The 20,914-nt window shown below is 40.8% G+C and overlaps 1 protein-coding gene across 1 annotated transcript; it reads left to right on the top strand.

The window, feature by feature from the left end:
- Positions 1-7,641: 7,641 nt before the first annotated feature.
- Positions 7,642-8,852, top strand: LOC133720334 (polyubiquitin 4). The gene has a single exon (XM_062146595.1). The coding sequence runs from the start codon at positions 7,704-7,706 to the stop codon at positions 8,850-8,852; it is 1,149 nt and encodes a 382-aa protein (XP_062002579.1). The 5' UTR covers positions 7,642-7,703.
- Positions 8,853-20,914: the final 12,062 nt, after the last annotated feature.

Genomic DNA, 20,914 nt, shown 5'->3' with positions numbered 1-20,914 from the left:
TAATAAGTACTTGAGTGTATAGATAGGTACTTGAGTGTATAAACATAGGTACTTGAGTGTATGAAGACTTGTGTGACATGCTTTATACCAAGAGGCAACAAGCATGGCAGATTTCATCATTGAAAGACAAGCATGTAGAGCTGCAGCCATGATGAAGATTGTTATCAATTTGGTTTTCTCTTTGAGCATTCACACTACAATGTATTTCTATAAATACCCTCTTGTATGAGATGAATAAACACACTAAAATCTCCATTCTCTCTGCAACATTACTCTCTCTCTCTCTCTGTTAATTTATGCTTGTCCTTAAACACGTTATCAGCACGAGCTCCTAGCCCTTGCTAGCCATACCGTGCGCTGCCCCTGCGTTCGTTCCTGTGCAGATCAGCCTGCTTGCACGCCACGAAACATCTTGTTCAGGACCTCTTATTACAATACTTTCTTCATCAAAGTTGTTCATCTATGTCTCTTATATCTTATCTCCAAATTTCAGCCCTGTTGAAGTAGTTTTGAGACATGTACACTATTCAAAGTGGGAGCTGTTCAGCATGCTCGTTCCTATGCAGATCAACCTACTTGCACGCCGAGAAACGTCCTTTTCGGGACATCTAATCAAAATACTTTCTTCATCAAAGTTGTTAATCTCTGTGTCTTATATCTGATATCCAAATTTCAGCCCTGTTTAAGTAGTGTTGAGACAAGTACACTATTCAAAGTGGGAGCTGTTCAGCATGCTCGTTCCTGTGCAGATCAACCTACTTGCACGCCGAGAAACCTCCTTTTAGGGACATCTAATCAAAATACTTTCTTCATCACAGTTGTTAATCTCTGTGTCTTATATCTGATATCCAAATTTCAGCCCTGTTGAAGTAGTTTTGAGACAAGTACACTATTCAAAGTGGGAGCTGTTCAGCATGCTCGTTCCTGTGCAGATCAACCTACTTGCACGCCGAGAAACCTCCTTTTCGGGACATCTAATCAAAATACTTTCTTCATCACAGTTGTTAATCTCTGTGTCTTGTATCTGATATCCAAATTTCAGCCCTGTTGAAGTAGTTTTGAGACAAGTACACTATTGAAAGTGGGAGCTGTTCAGCATGCTCGTTCCTGTGCAGATCAACCTACTTGCACGCCGAGAAACGTCCTTTTCAGGACATCTAATCAAAATCCTTTCTTCATCAAAGTTGTTAATCTCTGTCTCTTATATCGGATCTCAAAATTTCAGCCATGTTGGAGCCGTCTTGAGACATGTACACCATTTGAAGTGAGATCTATTCAGAAGCGAATTTGCTCCGAATTTCAACAAGGACTTGTAATCAAAAAGCGGAATTATAGAAATTCACGCTAAACGAACTAAGAGCGTTCGTAATCTATAAACTAAGAGTGTTCATAATATTCGGACTAAGAGCGTCCGCAAGTATCAATTTATCGACTAAAAGCGGAATCGTGGGGATTTACGCTAAACGAACTAAGAGCGTTCGTAATCAATGAACTAAGAGTGTTCATAATATTCGGACTAAGAGCGTCCGCAAACATCATTGTTTTGGTCTAATCCAAATATTCTTGGAAATTGATTTCTTGGTAGCATAGCTCGGAAATCTTATTATTTTAGTTTTCGTAGAAGTTTAAACTCCGAAACTATTATATCTTCTCTTCCTATTTTTCAGGATGCCGAATGAACCTAGACTCGACTTTCCAATGCTTGACTCAAACAGGCTCGGAATACCATGGCTGGGTAACCGACGTTGAGAACCATCTCACTGCGAGTGAGATATTGCCCATAATCCAGGCACCTGACCAGGGCCTTGTGTTCCAACGAACACCCACAAAGCATGCTCAATCACTTATCTTGATGCGACGCCACATGGATAAATCTCTCAGTTAGAGCACATGTCGATCAAGGATGCAAGGGACCTATGGGTAGTGCTTTGGCAATATCCACAACGTGGACAACCTGCACCTCAAATAAAGGGAGGTAACCACAATGACATGTGTCATCGATGTTGATCAATTGAGCATTGGTTCAAGCAATGCCATGCAAGCACCCAACTAGCCGCGGGCTACAAGGTGTATAGGCAATTGAGAGAGAAAGAAACCAATCTTGCTGAAGATGAAGATATAAATCTTGCTGAAGATAAAGATGGTGAAGATATCACTCTCACCACTGAGGACTTCAAAGCTGCAGATAAAGAGCACGAGGATGCCGCAGACTTTGATTAGAATAGTCCTTTCTATTTTCCAAGAATGGCAAATGTGCCTTAGTCAAATGACAATTGTATTAAAACTTTTTCTCATGTGGCGCATCAAATGAAGTATGATGTCTAGGAAAGTAATTGAGATCGGGGTACTTAAGCGAGCATCGCTCCACCAACATCTCTCTACTTTCCTGGTCATATTTCATTGGAGTTACCAAACGGATTGAGTAAACTACAATTTGTCTAAAAGTTTGATTTTATTATGGAATAGACTTTGGGAAAACTTTGATGTAATCATTGGTTATTTTCCTTATTAATAAAGTGTCGCATTATTATTCAATGTCATGGACATGTGTTAAATTCCGAACTTTATTATTTGAAAGGTATAAGAGCCAATGGTTTTCATGTGGAAACACATTGTGAGGATGGACAAGAATTCCTTTGCATTACCTCTAATGACTACGGACATAAACGAGTATTAGAAAAACTTATGTGTCGCTCTAGTGGGTTGTATGCAACCACTATTCGAGTCATTGAATCAAACCATATCATATGAGATGACTTATGGGATTCTGACACATATAGGCTTTGGCAAGACCGTTTGGGATATCTAGGTCGCGATATGATGTTCCGTATATTAAAGACTTCACGAACATCCATTCCTCAAAACGAAAAGAAGTACGAACCAAAGATTGGTCCAAAGAGTTACTTCGTTTTGCAAAGCTTGCTCTTTAGCAAAGATAGGATCGAGACCATCCTATGCAAAGGACACTAAAAGAAATATATACCATTCTTGCAAAGAATCCTTGCAAAGAATCCAAGGTGATATTTGTGGACCTATTCAACCAACTTGCGGACGTTTAAATATCTCATGATGTTGGTTGACACGCAAACACACTAATCACGTGTTGTGCCATTGTCCACCTGTAAAAGCTGTTTATGCTATACTCCTAGCACAAATCATATGACAACGGGCTCACCCCCCGTCATCCTTAGGTCAATTGGGTTTGCATATGCTAGAGAGTTTACATCGAAGACTTTCGATGGTTATTGCAAAGGGACTGATGTTGGACATCACATTCCCATATACACGCCCAAAAGGTCTCGCGGACATAACTACGATGGTAGTTCGGACATTGGTGATGCGCACCAATATCCTTATATCCGCCTGGGGTGATGCAATATCGCATACAACTATGCTAATTTCTCTATGACCTACCGCCACTCAATGTATATCTGCGTTACAGCTAGTGACTGGGTACAAATATTTTGTACTTACGCACATTCGAGTGAGCCATTTATGTGCCAATTGCGCTGCCACAGCGCCTATGGTAGGTCCTTACAAATAAGTGAGCAACTTAGTTGGATTTGAGACTCCAACAATCGTCCGCCACTTAATGCCCTTGCAAAGGCGAACTCTTTCCCGTTTGATTTACGGATGTCACTTTGATGAGACAGTCTTCCCATCGTTAGGGGGAGATAAGAACAAGAATGTTCAACAGGAACGACAAGAATTGTCGTGGTCTGTCCCCACTATGTCTCATCTCGATCCCTATTAAAGTGACGAGATTTTCAACAGGAACGACAGGAATTGTCGTGGTCTGTCCCCACTATGTCTCATCTCGATCCCTATTAAAGTGACGAGATCATACACATTTGCTGCAAAAATGCCTGCAAGGAAGGACGTCCCTATAAGAGGACGTAGCACCACCCTACACAGAGGTAGGCAAGGTGCCAACGCCATAGAAAGTGGCACTCTGGCGTTACAGGCCATGGCCCCAGCTAAGATGCGTGGGAAGCCTGTGGATTCGAAGGATACTTTGGCACAATCCTTGGATCATCGACACTCAACATCCGTCTTATGAGTATCTTCCGGATTATGGTTATCGTTGGGGGACGCCTCAACGTCAGAACCTATTTCTGAGAATATAGAGCTCTATGAAAATTACACTAGTGTACATAAGACGTGGAATAGAAACTCCATCATAATTGATGATGTAGATACGCATTTTGATGCACATGAGTTTGTTGAGATCGATGATATCGAACCACGCTCCGTTGAAGTATGAATACCAACGTAGAGAAATTTGGCCTAAATGGAAAGATGCGATCCAGGTTAAACGAAGAGGAAGGTCTTTGAGCCAGTGATGCCAACACCTCCTTACATAAAACCTATTAACTAATGGGTCTTCGTTAGAAAGCGTGTTGAGAAAAAAGAGATGGCAATCTCGCCTTATGGTGCAAGGCTTCTCACAAAACGCCCTGGAATTGACTACGATGAGACATATTCTCTCGTAATGGATGTCATTGCACTCCACTACCCTGTCAGTTTGGTAGTTTCCAAATAACTGAACATGAAACTTATAAATGTGGTCACTACGTATCTCTATGGGGATCTAGATACGGAATATACATGAAAGTTCATAGTGAAACTTTAGTTACCCAAATGAAGTGGCTCTAGACCACGGAGCGCGTTTGCAATAGAGTTGAAACGCTCACTAAAAGTGACTACTTGATTGGGAAGGGATATGCCTGCGCGTTTCCATAACAAGTTTCAGATTCTATCGCGGTTTTCATGTTGGACATGATCTTCATTAGAAACCCTTAAAGAGTTAAGGGAAACCGCTGAACACTTGAAATCCGAGTTTGAGATGAAGGATTTTTGGGGAACACGATTATGCCTCAGTTTGGAACTTGAGCACCGTGTTGATAGATGTTTAGGCATTTTGACAAAGGTCAAGCCTTCAAGCACCCCATGATCGTTCGTAGTCTTGATCCTGAAAAGGATCCTCTTCGTCTGAAGGATGATCAGACGAAGATGTGCAAGAGGCAGAAGTGCGAATAGGCGCATTATTGTACTTAGCTCAATGCACAAGACTGGACATCTCGTTTTGACATAAACTTGTTAGCTAAAGGTATAACTCTGCGCCAACGCGACGCCATTGGATTGGTGTAAAAGATATCTTTCGGTACTTGAGATATATGATCGATATGGGCTTATTCTATCCCTATAGAGAGATGATGGATTCAGATCCATCACACACCAGAAACGCCGCCAAACGCTGGCCTGCGTATTCTATCCCTACCCCAAAACGACATAAGTGTTTTGGAAGGTTTTTGCTGATATTGGGTATCTCTTGACCCATACAAAGGTCTTCCCAGACTGGTGAAGTGTTCACCATGGGTAAGACCGTGATATCTTGAAAGTCTACAGAATAGACCTTAGTCGCTATATCTTCGAACGATGCAGAGATTATTGCTCTTCACGAAGTGGTTCGTGAATGTATATGGATTGGATCCATAGTTACGCATGTTCGAATAGTTGTGGTTTGAAGTCTACCACAGATGAGCCTACAAGCATTTAAGATAATGCTGCTTATTTTGAAACAAATGAAGCAAGGCTGCATGAAAAGCGACAACATCAAGCATAAAATCAGCAATAACAGACTCTCCTCAAAGATCAATAAGAGGGGGAGATGTCTACATATATGGTCTCGAAACGTGAAGAGTGTGTTGTGCTCTTTTTCCCTTTCGACCGAGATTATTTTTTGTCCCACAGGGTTTTTATTACTCGGCAAGGTTTTTAATGAGGCAACGAGAGAAGCACCACGTTTGGGAGACACAAAGGAGATGTTGAAATCAGGGGGAGTATCCAGAAGCATACCCACTTGACCATCGTGTACTCTTTTTGTCCTTCGTCCAGGGTTATTTTGTCCCACTGGGTTTTGTTACCTGGCAATGTTTTAACGAGGCACATCTTTAGCATGGTCGCCCCACTTATACTACATCCTGAAGATGTTTTGATTCAACATATATGCTTTTGCTCATCTTTTACCTTCGACCACGGGTTTTTCCCACTGGGTTTTCCGGGCAAGGTTTTGTTGCAGCAACTCTATTTGCATCCCTCTCGTAGACATATTACCTACTTATGATGCTGATAAGAAGACTCCACTTATCTCCGAAGCTGTGATATTACTACTCCACACTCAATGCGCGTTGTGCTCTTTTTCTCCTTCGACCAAGGTTGTTTTTTCCCACAGGGTTTTATTACTTGGCAAAGTTTTTTAACGAGGCAACTTAGAAGCGCAAGGCCTAGACAATACTATTGACATGAAATATCCAAGGGGGAGTGTTGTAGTATATATGAGTCATATTGTATGAGTCATGTTGTATGAGTCATAGTATGAGTCATAGTATAAATGTCTATATCATGTAATAAGTACTTGAGTGTATAGATAGGTACTTGAGTGTATAAACATAGGTACTTGAGTGTATGAAGACTTGTGTGACATGCTTTATACCAAGAGGCAACAAGCATGGCAGATTTCATCATTGAAAGACAAGCATGTAGAGCTGCAGCCATGATGAAGATTGTTATCAATTTGGTTTTCTCTTTGAGCATTCACACTACAATGTATTCCTATAAATACCCTCTTGTATGAGATGAATAAACACACTAAAATCTCCATTCTCTCTGCAACATTACTCTCTCTCTCTCTCTGTTAATTTATGTTTGTCCTTAAACATGAATAATTGGTTTTTCTGATCTGATCCATGTGGTAAATTTCTCTGTTATTTTGCTTATAGACATTCAATTAATGTAGACTATATATGTTTGCTATACATCACAGCATTAGCATAATCTTGGTACTGCAAATTTGGAAGAGCTCTGTTTCCGACCTTCATTATCCAAATTACATGTTCTTGATGGGGTGCATGAAACGTAGATTGACAAAGTCGCAGGAGTGATCTTTTCCGGAATTCTTTATATTGGTCCCTTGGCGCATTATAAGCATGAACCATGATTCTTTTTATGCATATCTTAAAAAATGAGAATCTCTCTCGAAATCATAATTTCTCAAAACGATGAAAATATATCCTCGCATGAATCTGGAGTTGATGCTGAATTCGAGAACCAATGTGCATCACACTGGTGCGAAGATGGTGCAGCCAAAGAACAGTGCATGCAATGGAGATCCCTGTTGTAATGGCTGAAGAATGCTTGTTCTGTTTTACACGCTTCAAAGCATAGTCACTTGGCTCAGTAAATTAAATCTCTAATTTTGAAGTTCTACAATGAAAGGCGAGAAACGAAATATTTAGAAAAAGAAAAAAAAACGTGTTCATGAGACTACTAAATGTACCCGATGAGAACTCAATCAGTCAATCTTAACCATATGCCAGAACATAACAGAAGTGTTTCATGATAAAACATTTTCCTAATTGTCGTCGGAAAGAATAATAATACCAAAATAACTTGGGTTTGGGTTTAGCACCTGGAAGGTTCTGGACCATTCGGTCGACCTATATTGGACCACCAATTCTCGTTTCTTCCGGAATAAGAATTGGATTTGGAGTCGGCTTCCTCCCCTATATAAAGCGCCCTCCTGCCCCTTCTCTTCCTCACAGTTTCGCAAAACGCCTTCTACACAAGCCTAATTTCTCTGAATCTCAATTTCCTTTCAATTTCAAATCCCCCTTTACTCGATCCAATCCCAATCCCCAAGCATGCAGATCTTCGTGAAAACCCTGACCGGCAAGACCATCACCCTCGAGGTCGAGAGCTCTGACACTATCGACAACGTCAAGGCCAAGATCCAGGACAAGGAGGGCATCCCTCCCGACCAGCAGAGGCTCATCTTCGCCGGAAAGCAGCTCGAGGACGGCCGCACCCTCGCCGACTACAACATCCAGAAGGAGTCCACTCTCCACCTGGTGCTCCGTCTCAGGGGAGGTATGCAGATCTTCGTCAAAACCCTCACCGGGAAGACGATCACTCTGGAAGTCGAGAGCTCCGACACCATCGATAACGTCAAGGCCAAGATCCAGGACAAGGAAGGGATTCCTCCAGACCAGCAGAGGCTGATCTTCGCCGGAAAGCAACTCGAAGACGGCAGGACCCTCGCCGATTACAACATCCAGAAGGAATCGACTCTCCATCTGGTGCTGCGTCTCCGGGGAGGTATGCAGATCTTTGTAAAAACCCTCACCGGGAAGACGATCACTCTCGAGGTCGAGAGCTCCGATACGATCGACAACGTCAAGGCAAAGATCCAGGATAAGGAAGGAATTCCCCCAGACCAGCAGAGGTTGATCTTCGCCGGAAAGCAGCTGGAGGACGGTAGGACCTTGGCTGATTACAATATCCAGAAGGAATCGACTTTGCATCTGGTTCTAAGGTTGAGGGGTGGTATGCAAATCTTTGTGAAGACTCTGACTGGAAAGACGATCACTTTGGAGGTGGAGAGCTCCGATACGATTGACAACGTCAAGGCGAAAATTCAAGACAAGGAGGGGATTCCACCGGACCAGCAGAGGCTCATCTTCGCTGGGAAGCAATTGGAGGATGGCCGGACTCTAGCGGATTATAATATTCAGAAGGAGAGTACTCTGCATCTTGTGCTCAGGCTTCGTGGTGGGATGCAGATCTTCGTGAAGACTCTGACGGGGAAGACGATCACGCTTGAGGTGGAGAGTTCTGATACTATTGACAATGTCAAAGCGAAGATTCAAGACAAGGAGGGAATCCCACCGGACCAGCAGAGGTTGATCTTTGCTGGAAAGCAATTGGAGGACGGTCGCACATTGGCGGATTATAACATTCAGAAGGAGTCTACACTCCACCTTGTCCTCCGTCTCCGTGGGGGTGATTTCTGAGGAACTTTCTTTCTGATTGGAGTTTTGTGTTTTCTGGTTAGGCTGTTAAATGAGTGTTAATGGGGTAGATTGGCAAGACTGCCAATATTGTTTAGTTTTTTTTTTAGTCTGCTTGCCTTGGTCCGTTAATGTCTTTCTAATTGTCAAGACTGCCTATTTTCGTTTACTTAATAGGGAAATTCGTCCAAACAGTGTCTGAACTTTTCCAGACTATTAATTTTCGTACCTAAACTTTGAAAAATGTCACAATGGTACCTGAAGTTTTGGCCCCGACCCAATTTCCATACCTGGAAACAGTAAAATCGTCTACGGTGTTAAATTTTGAAGGATATTTTCGTCATTTTACTATTCATCTTCTCTGAAATCGATGGGCCACCACTCGATTGTCTCCATCCTCTTCTTCTCCTCCACCGAAACCATCACCAACACCTCTCTTAGCTATCGACGGCGCGTCCCCATTGATCAACCCACAGCGCCAAATCACTTCCTTCTTCTCCAACTCCCGTCTCTAAATCTAATCCCAGCCCGGGTTCCAGCCCTAGCTCCACCATGCCTTTGCCTCTCCAATCCAAGCCCAATCTCAATCCCAAGAAATTCGAATTGCTTCAACACACCGTCCAGACCTTTAAGCGCTTACAGCGAGGTCCTTTGCTCACTCCCGAGGCTCCGGTGGCGGAAGAGGACGAGGAAGACAGTAATGATGATGATGATGATGATTCCATTTCCACAAACCGTCAGTTACAATCTTTCTCTCTCTTCCATTTCCTGTTTTCTCGCGGGTCCTCTAACGGCCTCGCCATGGCGGCTCCGGAACCCGAGGATGAGAAAAGCTGGCAGGAGCTACTCAGAAAGATGTTGCCTTCCGGCGCGCCATTGCCGGACGATGACCATCTCTACTACTCCATCGCAGTTGAGTACGAAGGCCCTCCGCTGCCCTACGAAGTCCCCAAGGTTGATCCAGTCGACATCGATTCGCTTCGCAGCGCTGCTTCCGGAGCTTCAGGTTCGGTTTCGGAGCTTTCTTCGATTCCGGTGGCCGAGCCGGTCGATCGGGACGCCTCTCGGTTCAGCCGGATCAGGAACGGCGACGCCGCAAACGAAACGCAGACTTCGACGTCGTTTTCGGTAGGTTTCAGCTCTGAATTTTCAGCTCAGGACTCAAACTCGGAGCCAAAACCGGTCGAGGACGACGCCGGAGGAGGAGGAAAGAGAGCTGCGGTCGTGACTTTCAACACGCCGAGAGAATCGGAGACGGAAGACGACGGCGACCGGTCCTCGCCGCCGCAATCGGAGCCGGTGGGATCGCCGGTTGCTTGGGCCTCGCCGCTGAAGGTAGCGAGTAAGAGAGGGATTTGCAGCAGGTGTGGAAAAGGGAACATATTGAAGGAGAGGGAGTGGTGCTTGGTGTGTGACTCAAAGTACTGTAGTAACTGTTTGCTTAAAGCTATGGGATCAATGCCGGGGGGGCGAAAATGTGTGAGCTGCATTGGGCAGCCTATAAATGTGTTCATGGTCTCGTAGCTCCGGTAGTTCTTTCCAAAGATTAATGTATTCACATGGTTGGAAAGGAATCGAGTTGGTGGAGGAAAAACATTGATAGCTAAGAGAGGTGTTGGTGATGGTTTCGGTGGAGGAGAAGAAGAGGATAGAGCCAATCGAGTGGTGGCCCGTCAATTTCAGAGAAGATGAATAGTAAAATGACGAAAATATCCTTCAAAATTTAACACCGTAGACGATTTTACTGTTTCCAGGTATGGAAATTGGGTCGGGGCCAAAACTTCAGGTACCATTGTGACATTTTTCAAAGTTTAGGTACGAAAATTAATAGTCTGAAAAAGTTCAGACACTGTTTGGACGAATTTCCCTACTTAATAATAAATTCTTATATTTGTAAATGTCTTTCTATAGTTTTGCCTTCTCTCAACTCTCTATTATGGATATGGTGTGAATGTTCATGAAGGGGAGTGGGATGGAACGTATTCCTATATTGATTATGATAAACTTATACGATTTGCTTTCTTATCTTGGAGAAACATTGTGTACAGGTTCAGTTTAAGTTGGTGTTTGTTAGTGTTAGCAAATTTTTGCATGCTTATCAAATGTCAATGAGAAAGTAATATTGTTGCTGTGCACGCCCTAAGGGGATTTTACTAGTTTCAATGTAGCCAAATTTCAGTTGTCACTTTACTTCTGTTTTCTGTTTTGAATGTTCTCAATAATAAGGCTGTTTATTACTGTGCCAATCTTGTGTAGAATGCTTGATATTTTGATTGCTACACTGTCCGTTTTCTGTTGTTGGTGTTAGTACTACTGCAATTTTGTTTGGTTCAGTAATGTAGAGTTGTTTCTTTATACATCACTCTCCCAGGAAAGTCAAATTGCTATTCATTTCATAGTTCGTCAATTTGTTCTGAGTCTAATTTCCTTCTCTTTCCATGTGGTATGGATGTGCTTCTTGTTTGACAACCTTGAAGTGGTGCAGCCATACCTGTTAATGTTAGCTGATAGAGCCAATTGGAGAAAACCAGTTAAAAAGTGCATATCCTAGGGCATGATGTACAAACAATTGTAGCGGTAGAAACTTTTCAGTCATTTTTCAATGGTAGCTCCTGTGTACTTTTCATAATACAATTTTCTGTGGCGGGTATTGTTGGGGTGGGTTGTGATTCTGATTACATGTTTTAGATTAGCATATTGGTCATTATGTGACCCCAACTGGATTCAAGCTTCAAGGGTTGTTTTGAGTGAGTGGTTGCAGACCTAAGCAAATTTGTTTCCTGTGGAAAGGAGATTTGCTTGGGGGAAAATTGAGTTTACATGAATCTTGTTTTTAGATACTTGGCTTCCCAAATGCTCTTTGTTTCTGCTGAAATATTGTTAGGATTCAGTAAAATGTCATAGGGTCGAGAAAGTGAGGTTGTGGAAAGCCAAATTGCTAGCTTATGTCTTTAGTTGCCACTTCAGTTCTCATTTCAGCAGGGGTTCTATTCTCAGTTTCTGAGCGAGCCAAATTGGGGCTTTCGTCGTCCAATTAACATGTTATCTCACTGGTTTCGGTGGAAGGATTGTAGGTTCAGGGTTGTTTCCTTCATAAAAGTTCTCTGACCATTTGTGAATCTTCATTGCACCATTTGCACGTGGTGGTGATCTCCCAGACTTTGTCTGGTGGTCTCTCGTAATGATTGTTTACGTCTAGTTATACTGGTGCCTGGTGGTGTCGTTAAAATAAATGTCAGTGTTGGCTCATACTTGATTGTTTTTATGGACTTGTAAATTATGCCTTCTTTAATGGTGTGGAAGCACACTTTGAGTGGCTGGTTTTCATTGCTCCTGGCCTGCTGTCTTTTCTTATTTTGGAGAGAACAAAATTCAAAATGAAGCTTTGTACAGGTCGAGAGTTTTGTGAATCAGTTAGTGTTGCGTAATTGTGGTAGCATATTTCTGAAATGTTAATGCTGCAAGAAGGTGATTTTGATGCATAGCAATGGTGGAGCTAGGATTTTAAAATAAGGTGGGCTATAAAAAAATTTTAATAAAAGTTTACTAATGCTTTAAATTATTATTTTTTTCCTAAGTTTTACTAGTAACATGTTTTATTCTTTCCTTAAATTAAACCACATCATATATTAATTACATATTAAATAATCATATAGCTAACTGATCCAAAAAAATCAACATTATAACGTTTGATAGAAATTCGATGACAAAAGTCTAAGACAAAAGAACATATCTACTCAAATTTTATCTTGTGCTCTTGAATAAAACCAGAAATCTTTAATTATTGAATTTGTATCATAATTCTCAGCCAACTCTTATTCTGACCTAATTTACCTAAAAAAAGCAAGTTTTTTATGTGAATATGTCTCTTAAAGCATAATAGAAAATAAAACACAATCAAATATTTCAAGCAAAGAAATAACATAGATATGACCCAAAAAAATTAACATATGGGCTAACTTTAGAAATTTGAAGTGGGCTACTTTTTAATATTTAATTTTTTAAACTAAAATTAAGCTATAAATTAATGTTTTTTTCAAATTTGGGGTGGGCTGTAGCCCAGTGGAGCCCATGTGTAGCTACGCCTTTGATGCATAGGAACCTGGATGCTTTGTTTCACTTGGATTTTAAACTAGTTTCTGTTGTCAATTCAGTTCAAATTTTCTGTATTCTGTCAGTTCTTAGGGTGACAAATTTCATTAGTAAAGGCTGTTATATAGTGATATACTTGGTTACCCAAATAAGGGGAAATGATCATTTACTCAATTTCAGCTTAAAAATTGTCCACTTGCTCCACTAACAGTTTTTTAACCCCGTTTACGCAAAACACTCTAAGAGATTATTTCCCTAATACCCAATTAATTCTTTTTTATTTATTTTTGGGACTTTTTTGCCCTCTCATTCTTTCTCACTTAGAGGGAGAAGTCATCCTCCACCTTGCCAGACTTCGGTGACCAGTGGTCGGCCGCCGACTCCGGTGATGGGAATCCGGCAACCGATTCCTTGTTTCAATATGGTTTTGGATGAAAGCTTTTCTTTGATTTTCCTCCTCCACTTTGGAATTGATGGCATTTTGGCCTGTGGTTTCACTCTAAGAAGGTCAATTCTGCTGCTTGCTTTTTTTTTTTAATCAGAGAAGTTTGGACACCAAAACCATTAACAGATGGCTTCATGCTGAAAGTATTTTGTGAACGTACGTAGATATATACAAAATGTTTTGGTGAGTCATGTTGAACCTTTGAGGGACTGTATACTGGTTCCAAAGATGCCAAGTTGCTAGCTTAGGGCTTCTCTTGCACTTCAATTCTAAATGCTTGTGTCAGTTTCTTGAGTTGTATTAAAAACTAGGATATGCCAGACCCTTTGTTGTGTCCTGCAGGCTCCTCGTTGTTGTTACACAATTTAGAGATGCTTGTGGATAGTTTCATGCTTGTGTTTCTATAGTCTCCGAGAGGATTGAGAATCACCGAGTCTATGCCTAGTCTCGATACCTGTTGCAAGTCAAAACAGTATTGGCGGTCCATAACCGGTCTATAACCCTCCGACGCTTAAATCACATGCTTCAGTGTTTATATAGCAAATATTGGAAGTCACTCCCTAGTTATATCCGATGTGGCAGTGAATGCTCTTTCCTTAGATAGAAATGCGGAGTTTGAACCCACATTGGACCGATCCAGGGTGTGGTTCCAGTCAATGTGTAAGTTAGCTCTTGGGCTCGCCTTGAAGGGCTGCGTCTCAGGTGTCACCCGGTCACCACCGCTGGGCTCCCGCCTGGTTGATAGCCGAGTACCTGTGGTGTTTCTGCTCAGCATAGAACCAGTATGAACAGCGTGGTCCATGATGTGTGCTCTTCAACTTTTGTGGTTCGAGTAATATAGAAATTTGATAGATTTTTAATCTTGAGTTTTATGTTTTTACCTGGCCCTGTTGGTAGATTCTAATATTCCGTCTACATGAAAGCTTCTTGGATTTTGTGGATTCTCTAGCTCTGATTATTTTCCACATGACTAGCTCAAGCATAAGTACTGTATCTGTTACCTGGGTATGAAGGAACGATTTGTTGCTTATTCATTAATCCAGTATCTAGTTATTTTAGTTTTTTATGGTAAAATAAAAATCCCTTGTAACACAAAAATGGATTCGACCGAGTTATTAATGGATCGACCTAAATCCGTATTTGATCCGTTAAATAAATGGGTTAACGGATTCGGATCATTAACGGATCAACGGATCGAAATTTTCGATCCAAACCCGTCCAATAGCTACGGATCTGGAGTGGGTTCGGATCAAAATCCAGTCCATTTACAGGTCTAATTGGGAGTCGAACAATTAGTTGAATCTCCAAAATCAACTCAAAATTATTGGGTTGTACACAATAATTGTATATTTGGTCAATGAACATTGTAGAAAGCAAAGTATCCATTAGTTTTGAAAACAGTTTATTCGGATTTCTCCTTTGCCTCCACTGTCTTTTATTATATGCTCTGCACACGAACCACCCAAAGAAGACATCCTGATGACTTTCGTGTTTGTTTTTCAAGGAAATTGTTGAAGCAGCTGAAGAAGCGCCTAGAGTAAGAAGTATTCAACTATTCATAGAAGCAAAATGCGTTTTTTCGTTCCAAAAGTTGTTACTTTGTGGTCTCCTTACACTTTACGGCCCAATATGGAAGCTCAATGTTAGGCCCAAAAGCCATAACATCCCGAAACATTCAAAGATGCACTCTTTTTTTTTTTTTTTTTGGTTACAAAAGATGCACTCATTTACGCACAAACCCTAACATTTTCAGACACGTGTACAAGTGCCTCCCAAATATGTTCCGCTGTTTCGTCTTTTGAAGTTTTGAGCGAGTTTGACACCTAACAATCAACCATGTCATATTTTCTATTTAAAGAAGATAAGAACAACTGCACAACCACTCGTTTTCCAAAGAACACCTACAAGTCAACTGGACTTGTAAATCCAGTAACGCCTGTTTGATCTGTTGTGTTGTTACTCAGATCAGTTGAGTTGCAGAAATTGATCTTCATGGCTCAAGCTCCTTCTCCCAATCCGTCAATTTCTCGATCATATGCATACCACGTGTACTTGAGTTTCAGGGAAGACACGCGCCAGACTTTTACCGATCACCTTTACACAGCCTTGTTGAGCGCAGGATTTCGTACGTTCCGAGATGACCACGAGCTTGAAGTTGGAGGAGTGGATATTAAGCCAGAACTGCAGAAAGCCATCTACGAGTCGCGGTCTTCGGTGATCGTGATTTCAAAAGACTATGCGTCTTCTGGATGGTGCCTTGATGAGCTGGTCATGATCCTTGAATGCAAGAGGATCTCCCACCATATCGTCTTACCAGTCTTCTACAACGTGAATCCTTCCGACGTGAGGTATCCGAAGGGAAGCGTTGCAAAAGCATTTGCTAGACACGAAAAACGTCAATCCTTGAGCAAGATAAACGGATGGAGAGCAGCACTTAAGGAAGTTGCAGATCTAGCGGGAATGGTCTTGCAGAGTGAAGCTGATGGGTAACTATTTCTTTCCAATCTGGTCGAAATAATAGCATATCGATTATTATATATTCCGTTCATTAGTGTTTTTCTTTTTCCCTTATTCAAGAGCACATCTAACAGATTCTCTATAATTTTTTTTTTTCTATAGCTTAGGGGGAAATAAGTTTATATTTTATTTTTATTTTTTGCTTTAAAACCTGTTGGAGGTGACATTTACAGCAAACTCTAAAATTGTCTTTTTATTTTTTATTTTGGAAACATTCTAAAAGTGTGTTTGATATAATAAGAGTGGTGAAATTCATTAGGGATAAGGTCTTTTGGGGTTGGACTGGAATCACTGGACTTGTTCTCAAGAGGACAATAACAGAGATTAGGTTTATGTTTTTCTCATATTCACTAGTGTTGTGTGCTTGTGGGTGTTTAAGATTTTTCAAAACAATAAGATTTCAATAGATGGAGAAGTTGAGTTGAGGACTCCTTCAGGAAGATAATAAATGAGGAATTATTTGAATCGCACATGCGCTTTTCCTTCCTCCTGGATTATTCAAATTAGTCTTCAATGTGGGTTAGTGGGTCTTGAATATGGTTTAGTGGGTTTAGAGGTTGGATCAGCAAATTGTTCGTTACTAAAACCCATTCCGCACCACACTCCCTAAATAAGGATTTAATCCTAAGCATTCCTCAACAGAAATAGCCTCATACATACTACTTTGTGTGTTATTGTTCAAATTTTGAAATATCCAACTTCTTCTGAGTTGATCAGATTGTTTGAATATTAATTTGTCTTCTTCTTTATAGTAGAGACTTATTTGATTGAAATTTTCTAGGCATGAGTCACAGTTGATCACAAAAATTGTAAGTGTGATTGGAGAAAAACTAGTGCTCAGATCGTTTTCAGTTAGCCCCTTCTTGATTGGAGTCGATTCTCGTGCCAAAAAGATCAATTTATGGTTACAAGATGGTTCTGCTGATGTTGGCGTACTTATGATTTGTGGGATGCGTGGAGTAGGGAAGACAACCATTGCAAAGTATGTTTATAATTTACACTTCCGCAGGTTTGAAGGAAGCAGTTTCCTTGAAAACATGAGAGAAACTTCACAACATGTTGATGGCTTGGTAGAATTACAAAAAAAATTGCTTCATGATATTCAGAGTAGAAAAGTGAATATACAGAATGTAAGTGAGGGAATGTCTAAGATTAAAGATGTCTTAGGTACAAGAAGAGTACTCCTTGTTCTTGATGATGTAGATGATATCCACCAATTAGATTTTATACTTGGGTTGAGAAATTCAATTTGTCCAGGAAGTAAAATTATCATAACCACCACAAATGTAGGGTTGTCAAAGGGTCAACTGGATACTCAGTGTCATGTTGTTGAAACTTTGGATTACAATGAATCATTAGAGCTCTTCAGTTGGCATGCATTTGGACAAGACCACCCCTTTGAACGTTACATGGAACTTTCAAGTAGGACAATAGACCATTGCAGAGGACTTCCATCAGCTCTCAGCATTTTGGGTTCTTCTCTAGCGGGGAAAAGCATAGACGTGTGGGAGAGTGCATTACAGAAATTGGAAGTTATTCCAAATAGAGAAATAACGAGTAAGCTAAAATTAAGCTATGACTCTTTACAAGATTCCCATGACCAAAATCTCTTCCTCCACATTGCTTGTTTCTTTATTGGGAAAAACACAGATACCGTTGTTAGAATCCTGGATGGATGTGGGTTTTTCACAGCTATTGGCCTTGAAAATCTCATTGACAGGTGCTTGGTAACAATTGATAAAAATAACAAGGTGTGTATGGATCCCATGATTCGTGACATGGGGAGAGAAATTGTTCGTCTTGAGTCTCGGGAGCCTCAAGAGCGTAGTAGACTATGGCATCAAAAAAATTGTCTCGAAGTATTGACAAGAAAGAATGTAAGATACATGCTGCTTTAGTGCTTTTTGTGTATATTTATTCTTTTTATGTGTAGATTATGAACTTCAGCTAGTGTTTTTTTTGTTTTCCTTTATCAGGGCACGGACAAAATTGAAGGTCTTGTCCTCAATATGCACAAGAAGAACAATTTAGTCTTAAAAACCAATGCATTTAGAGGGATGCACGGACTAAGCCTACTTCGACTCAGTAATGTACGACTAAATGGATCCTATGAAGAGTTTCCTAGAAGATTAAGTTGGTTGTGTTGGCTTGGATTTCCGTTGGATTGCATACCTAATATTTCTTTGGAAAGACTGGTTGTTCTTGAAATGCACTACAGCAGTTTGAAACATGTCTGGAAGGGAAGAAAGGTTTGGCACTCTAAACTCAACCTAGCGTTCTTCTGTTTTGCTATTACTATTTACTACTATTACTATTAGTTACCTTAATTTCTTTTGCACAGTGTCTTCCCTCACTGAAGATCCTTGATGTCAGCCACTCTCATGACCTTGTTGAAGTTGGTGACTTCTCTCGGGTTTGCAATCTAGAGAGATTGATTCTTAAAGATTGTAGAAGTTTGGTTGGCATCCATGAATCTATTGGCGTGCTAGAAACACTGGTTTACTTGAATATGGAAGATTGCAAAAGTATTGACAAGTTTCCAACAAATATGCCAACATCCCTTGAAACTATTATTACTCTCGGTTGCTCAAATCTTTGCGAGTTCACAGTTACAGAGACGAGGAGGATGAAACTTCTGAAACAGTTTGACGTAGATGAAGCTCAAGTGAAAGGTTTATTCGCTGGGGCAGCAAAATCAGGGGCCAGTCTCTCTGACTACACGGGGTTCCACAAATCTTTAAAACTTACTGTTCATCTGAGACCGGCTTTCATGCGTGAGAGCCAGATGTCTATGCAGCTCATTAGGAGTCGATATCTTGATAATGCTGCTGCTCTGCGTCATAAACACAGACTGTCAACTCGGAAATTATGGAAGCCAACTCCGAAACTGAATTGTGCAGAAAGAGAAAGTCTCCCAGAGCGATTGGAGGTTGTAGATGACGGTTCTACAATAATGAAAGGTGATGATGTGGATTTGGAAGATAAAAGAACTTTAACTCCATTATTGAAACAGTTACTGTTTCTGTATTGCTCCCTCTTTCCGTTAGATTACGAATTCAAAAAATATGAGCTGGTTCAGTTATGGATAGCTCAAGGTTTTATTGGAGAGACCCAAAAGGAGACAATGGAGGATACGGGTATTTCCTATTTTACTTCTTTGGAAAATGAAGATTATTTTGTCCCATCAAGACTGGATTTCTCGGTGAATTTTGATTCCTTGTTTTCGATGCCCGTTTATAATACCAGCAACTTCTTGTACAAAATAAATGCTACCAAGCTTTCAGTTCTGGATAAGGGAATTGATGGGGGTAATTATTTCCAAGCGGTGAATGTAGGTCAGCTATCTGGGGCATCTGCAAGTATTTCTCCAGTTCTGAAACATTTGTCTTTGAAGATCTCTGAAAGCAATGATGAGATGACTTATGGGGTTGTTCAGAAATTCAAGAATTTGCAAACACTGCTCTTGTTCTCTAGTTCTGTCTCTTCCGTCAAACATGTTCCTCGTGATTTGTTTTTGAGCTTACATGAATTGAGAACATTGAATTTGAGTCGAGCACTCATTTCTGGATTGCCAAGTTCCATAGGAGAAGCAAGACAATTACGATATCTTGATGTCTCCTACACACCCATCACACAGTTACCTGAATCCGTTAGTTCTCTTCACCAGCTACAAACCTTAAAACTCCGAGGTTGTGTACACTTTTCCATGCTACCAAGGGCCACAAAGAACCTAATAAATCTACGGCATATCGAGCTTGATATCATTCTGCAACTGGATGCCATGCCTACATATTTGGGGAACTTGACCAACCTTCAAACTTTGTCAGCGTTTCTTGTTGGTACAGATGATGGGTGCCGTATTAATGAGCTGAAGAATTTGAATGATCTTAAAGGAGCACTTGGCATTTCAGGGCTTGAAAATGTCGCGAGTAAGGAAGAGGCTGAGGAAGCTGCTCTGTTAAACAAGAAAGACCTGCAGAGACTGAATCTCCGATGGAGTAATGTGATGGCTGATGAGAAATCTGATGAGGAGAAATTGACTGTCCAAAACAAAGAGAAAACAATGTACACCGAAGAAGAAGTAATCCTTGAATCTCTTCGACCCCCTAATGGACTGAAGGAGTTGCAAATTGAACACTATGCCGGGTCAGTACTTCCAAGTTGGATTAGCGATCCAATTTTCGCTGACCTAGTTGTTATAACCCTCTACAGATGCAAGCATTGTACACTTGTCCCATCTTTGGGGCTATTGCCAGGGCTCAAGTCTCTTTCTATAATAGAGATGAATGCGGTGGAAGAAATAAATCAGGAGTTCTTCAGAAATGACGGAGTCAATGATCAATCGCTGCAAGCATTTCCAAAACTTGAGATGCTAGAAGTTGACATCATGCTTAATTTGAAAGACTGGAAGGGGATACAAATAGGAGACTTGCCCGTCCTACATAAACTCACAGTAAAGTCTTGCCCAGAACTGGTCACTATTCCATCAGTTTCAATCCTCAAATCCCTCAAGCATTTGGAATTCAGGCGCTGTCCAAAGCTTGTCTCCCTGCTCAATGACGGGCTACCAACTTCACTCGAGTCTTTTATAATAAAAGATTGCCCTCAACTGGAAAAAAGCTGCCTCAATGTCAAGGGGGAAGACTGGAGGAAGCCAAACGTCTGGTTTGATGATGAAGAGGTAAGTGAAACAAAAAAGTTTGAATGTTCAGTTGACTTCTTGCTATGGTTGGAATACATAAATCCTTGCATTTGGTATGAAGTTATGAACTATGAAGTTTTAGTAAAATATGGATTTCTATTTGTTATTTGATTTTTTTAAATGAAAAAGAAGAAGAAAACTCGAAGGTCTCATACTCTCGGTCTCTCGTACTGAAAACCTATTCTACTATTGACAGTAGCATATATATAAAATTATACATATATTTATATATATTTCAGCTTTTTTCTATCTCAAGTTTCAAATGCTGCAATGTGTTAACTACTCTACCCATATTACAAAAGCTGGTCA

Source organism: Rosa rugosa, chromosome 7, assembly GCF_958449725.1.
Source record: "Rosa rugosa chromosome 7, drRosRugo1.1, whole genome shotgun sequence".
NCBI lineage: Eukaryota > Viridiplantae > Streptophyta > Magnoliopsida > Rosales > Rosaceae > Rosa > Rosa rugosa.
Note: the sequence above shows the minus strand (reverse complement) of the source record. Positions and strands in the feature narration are given on the sequence as shown.

Bases quoted from the DNA above. Each gene is read 5' to 3' on its own strand.
- LOC133720334 (XM_062146595.1), top strand. From the start codon at position 7,704: ATGCAGATCTTCGTGAAAACCCTGACCGGCAAGACCATCACCCTCGAG.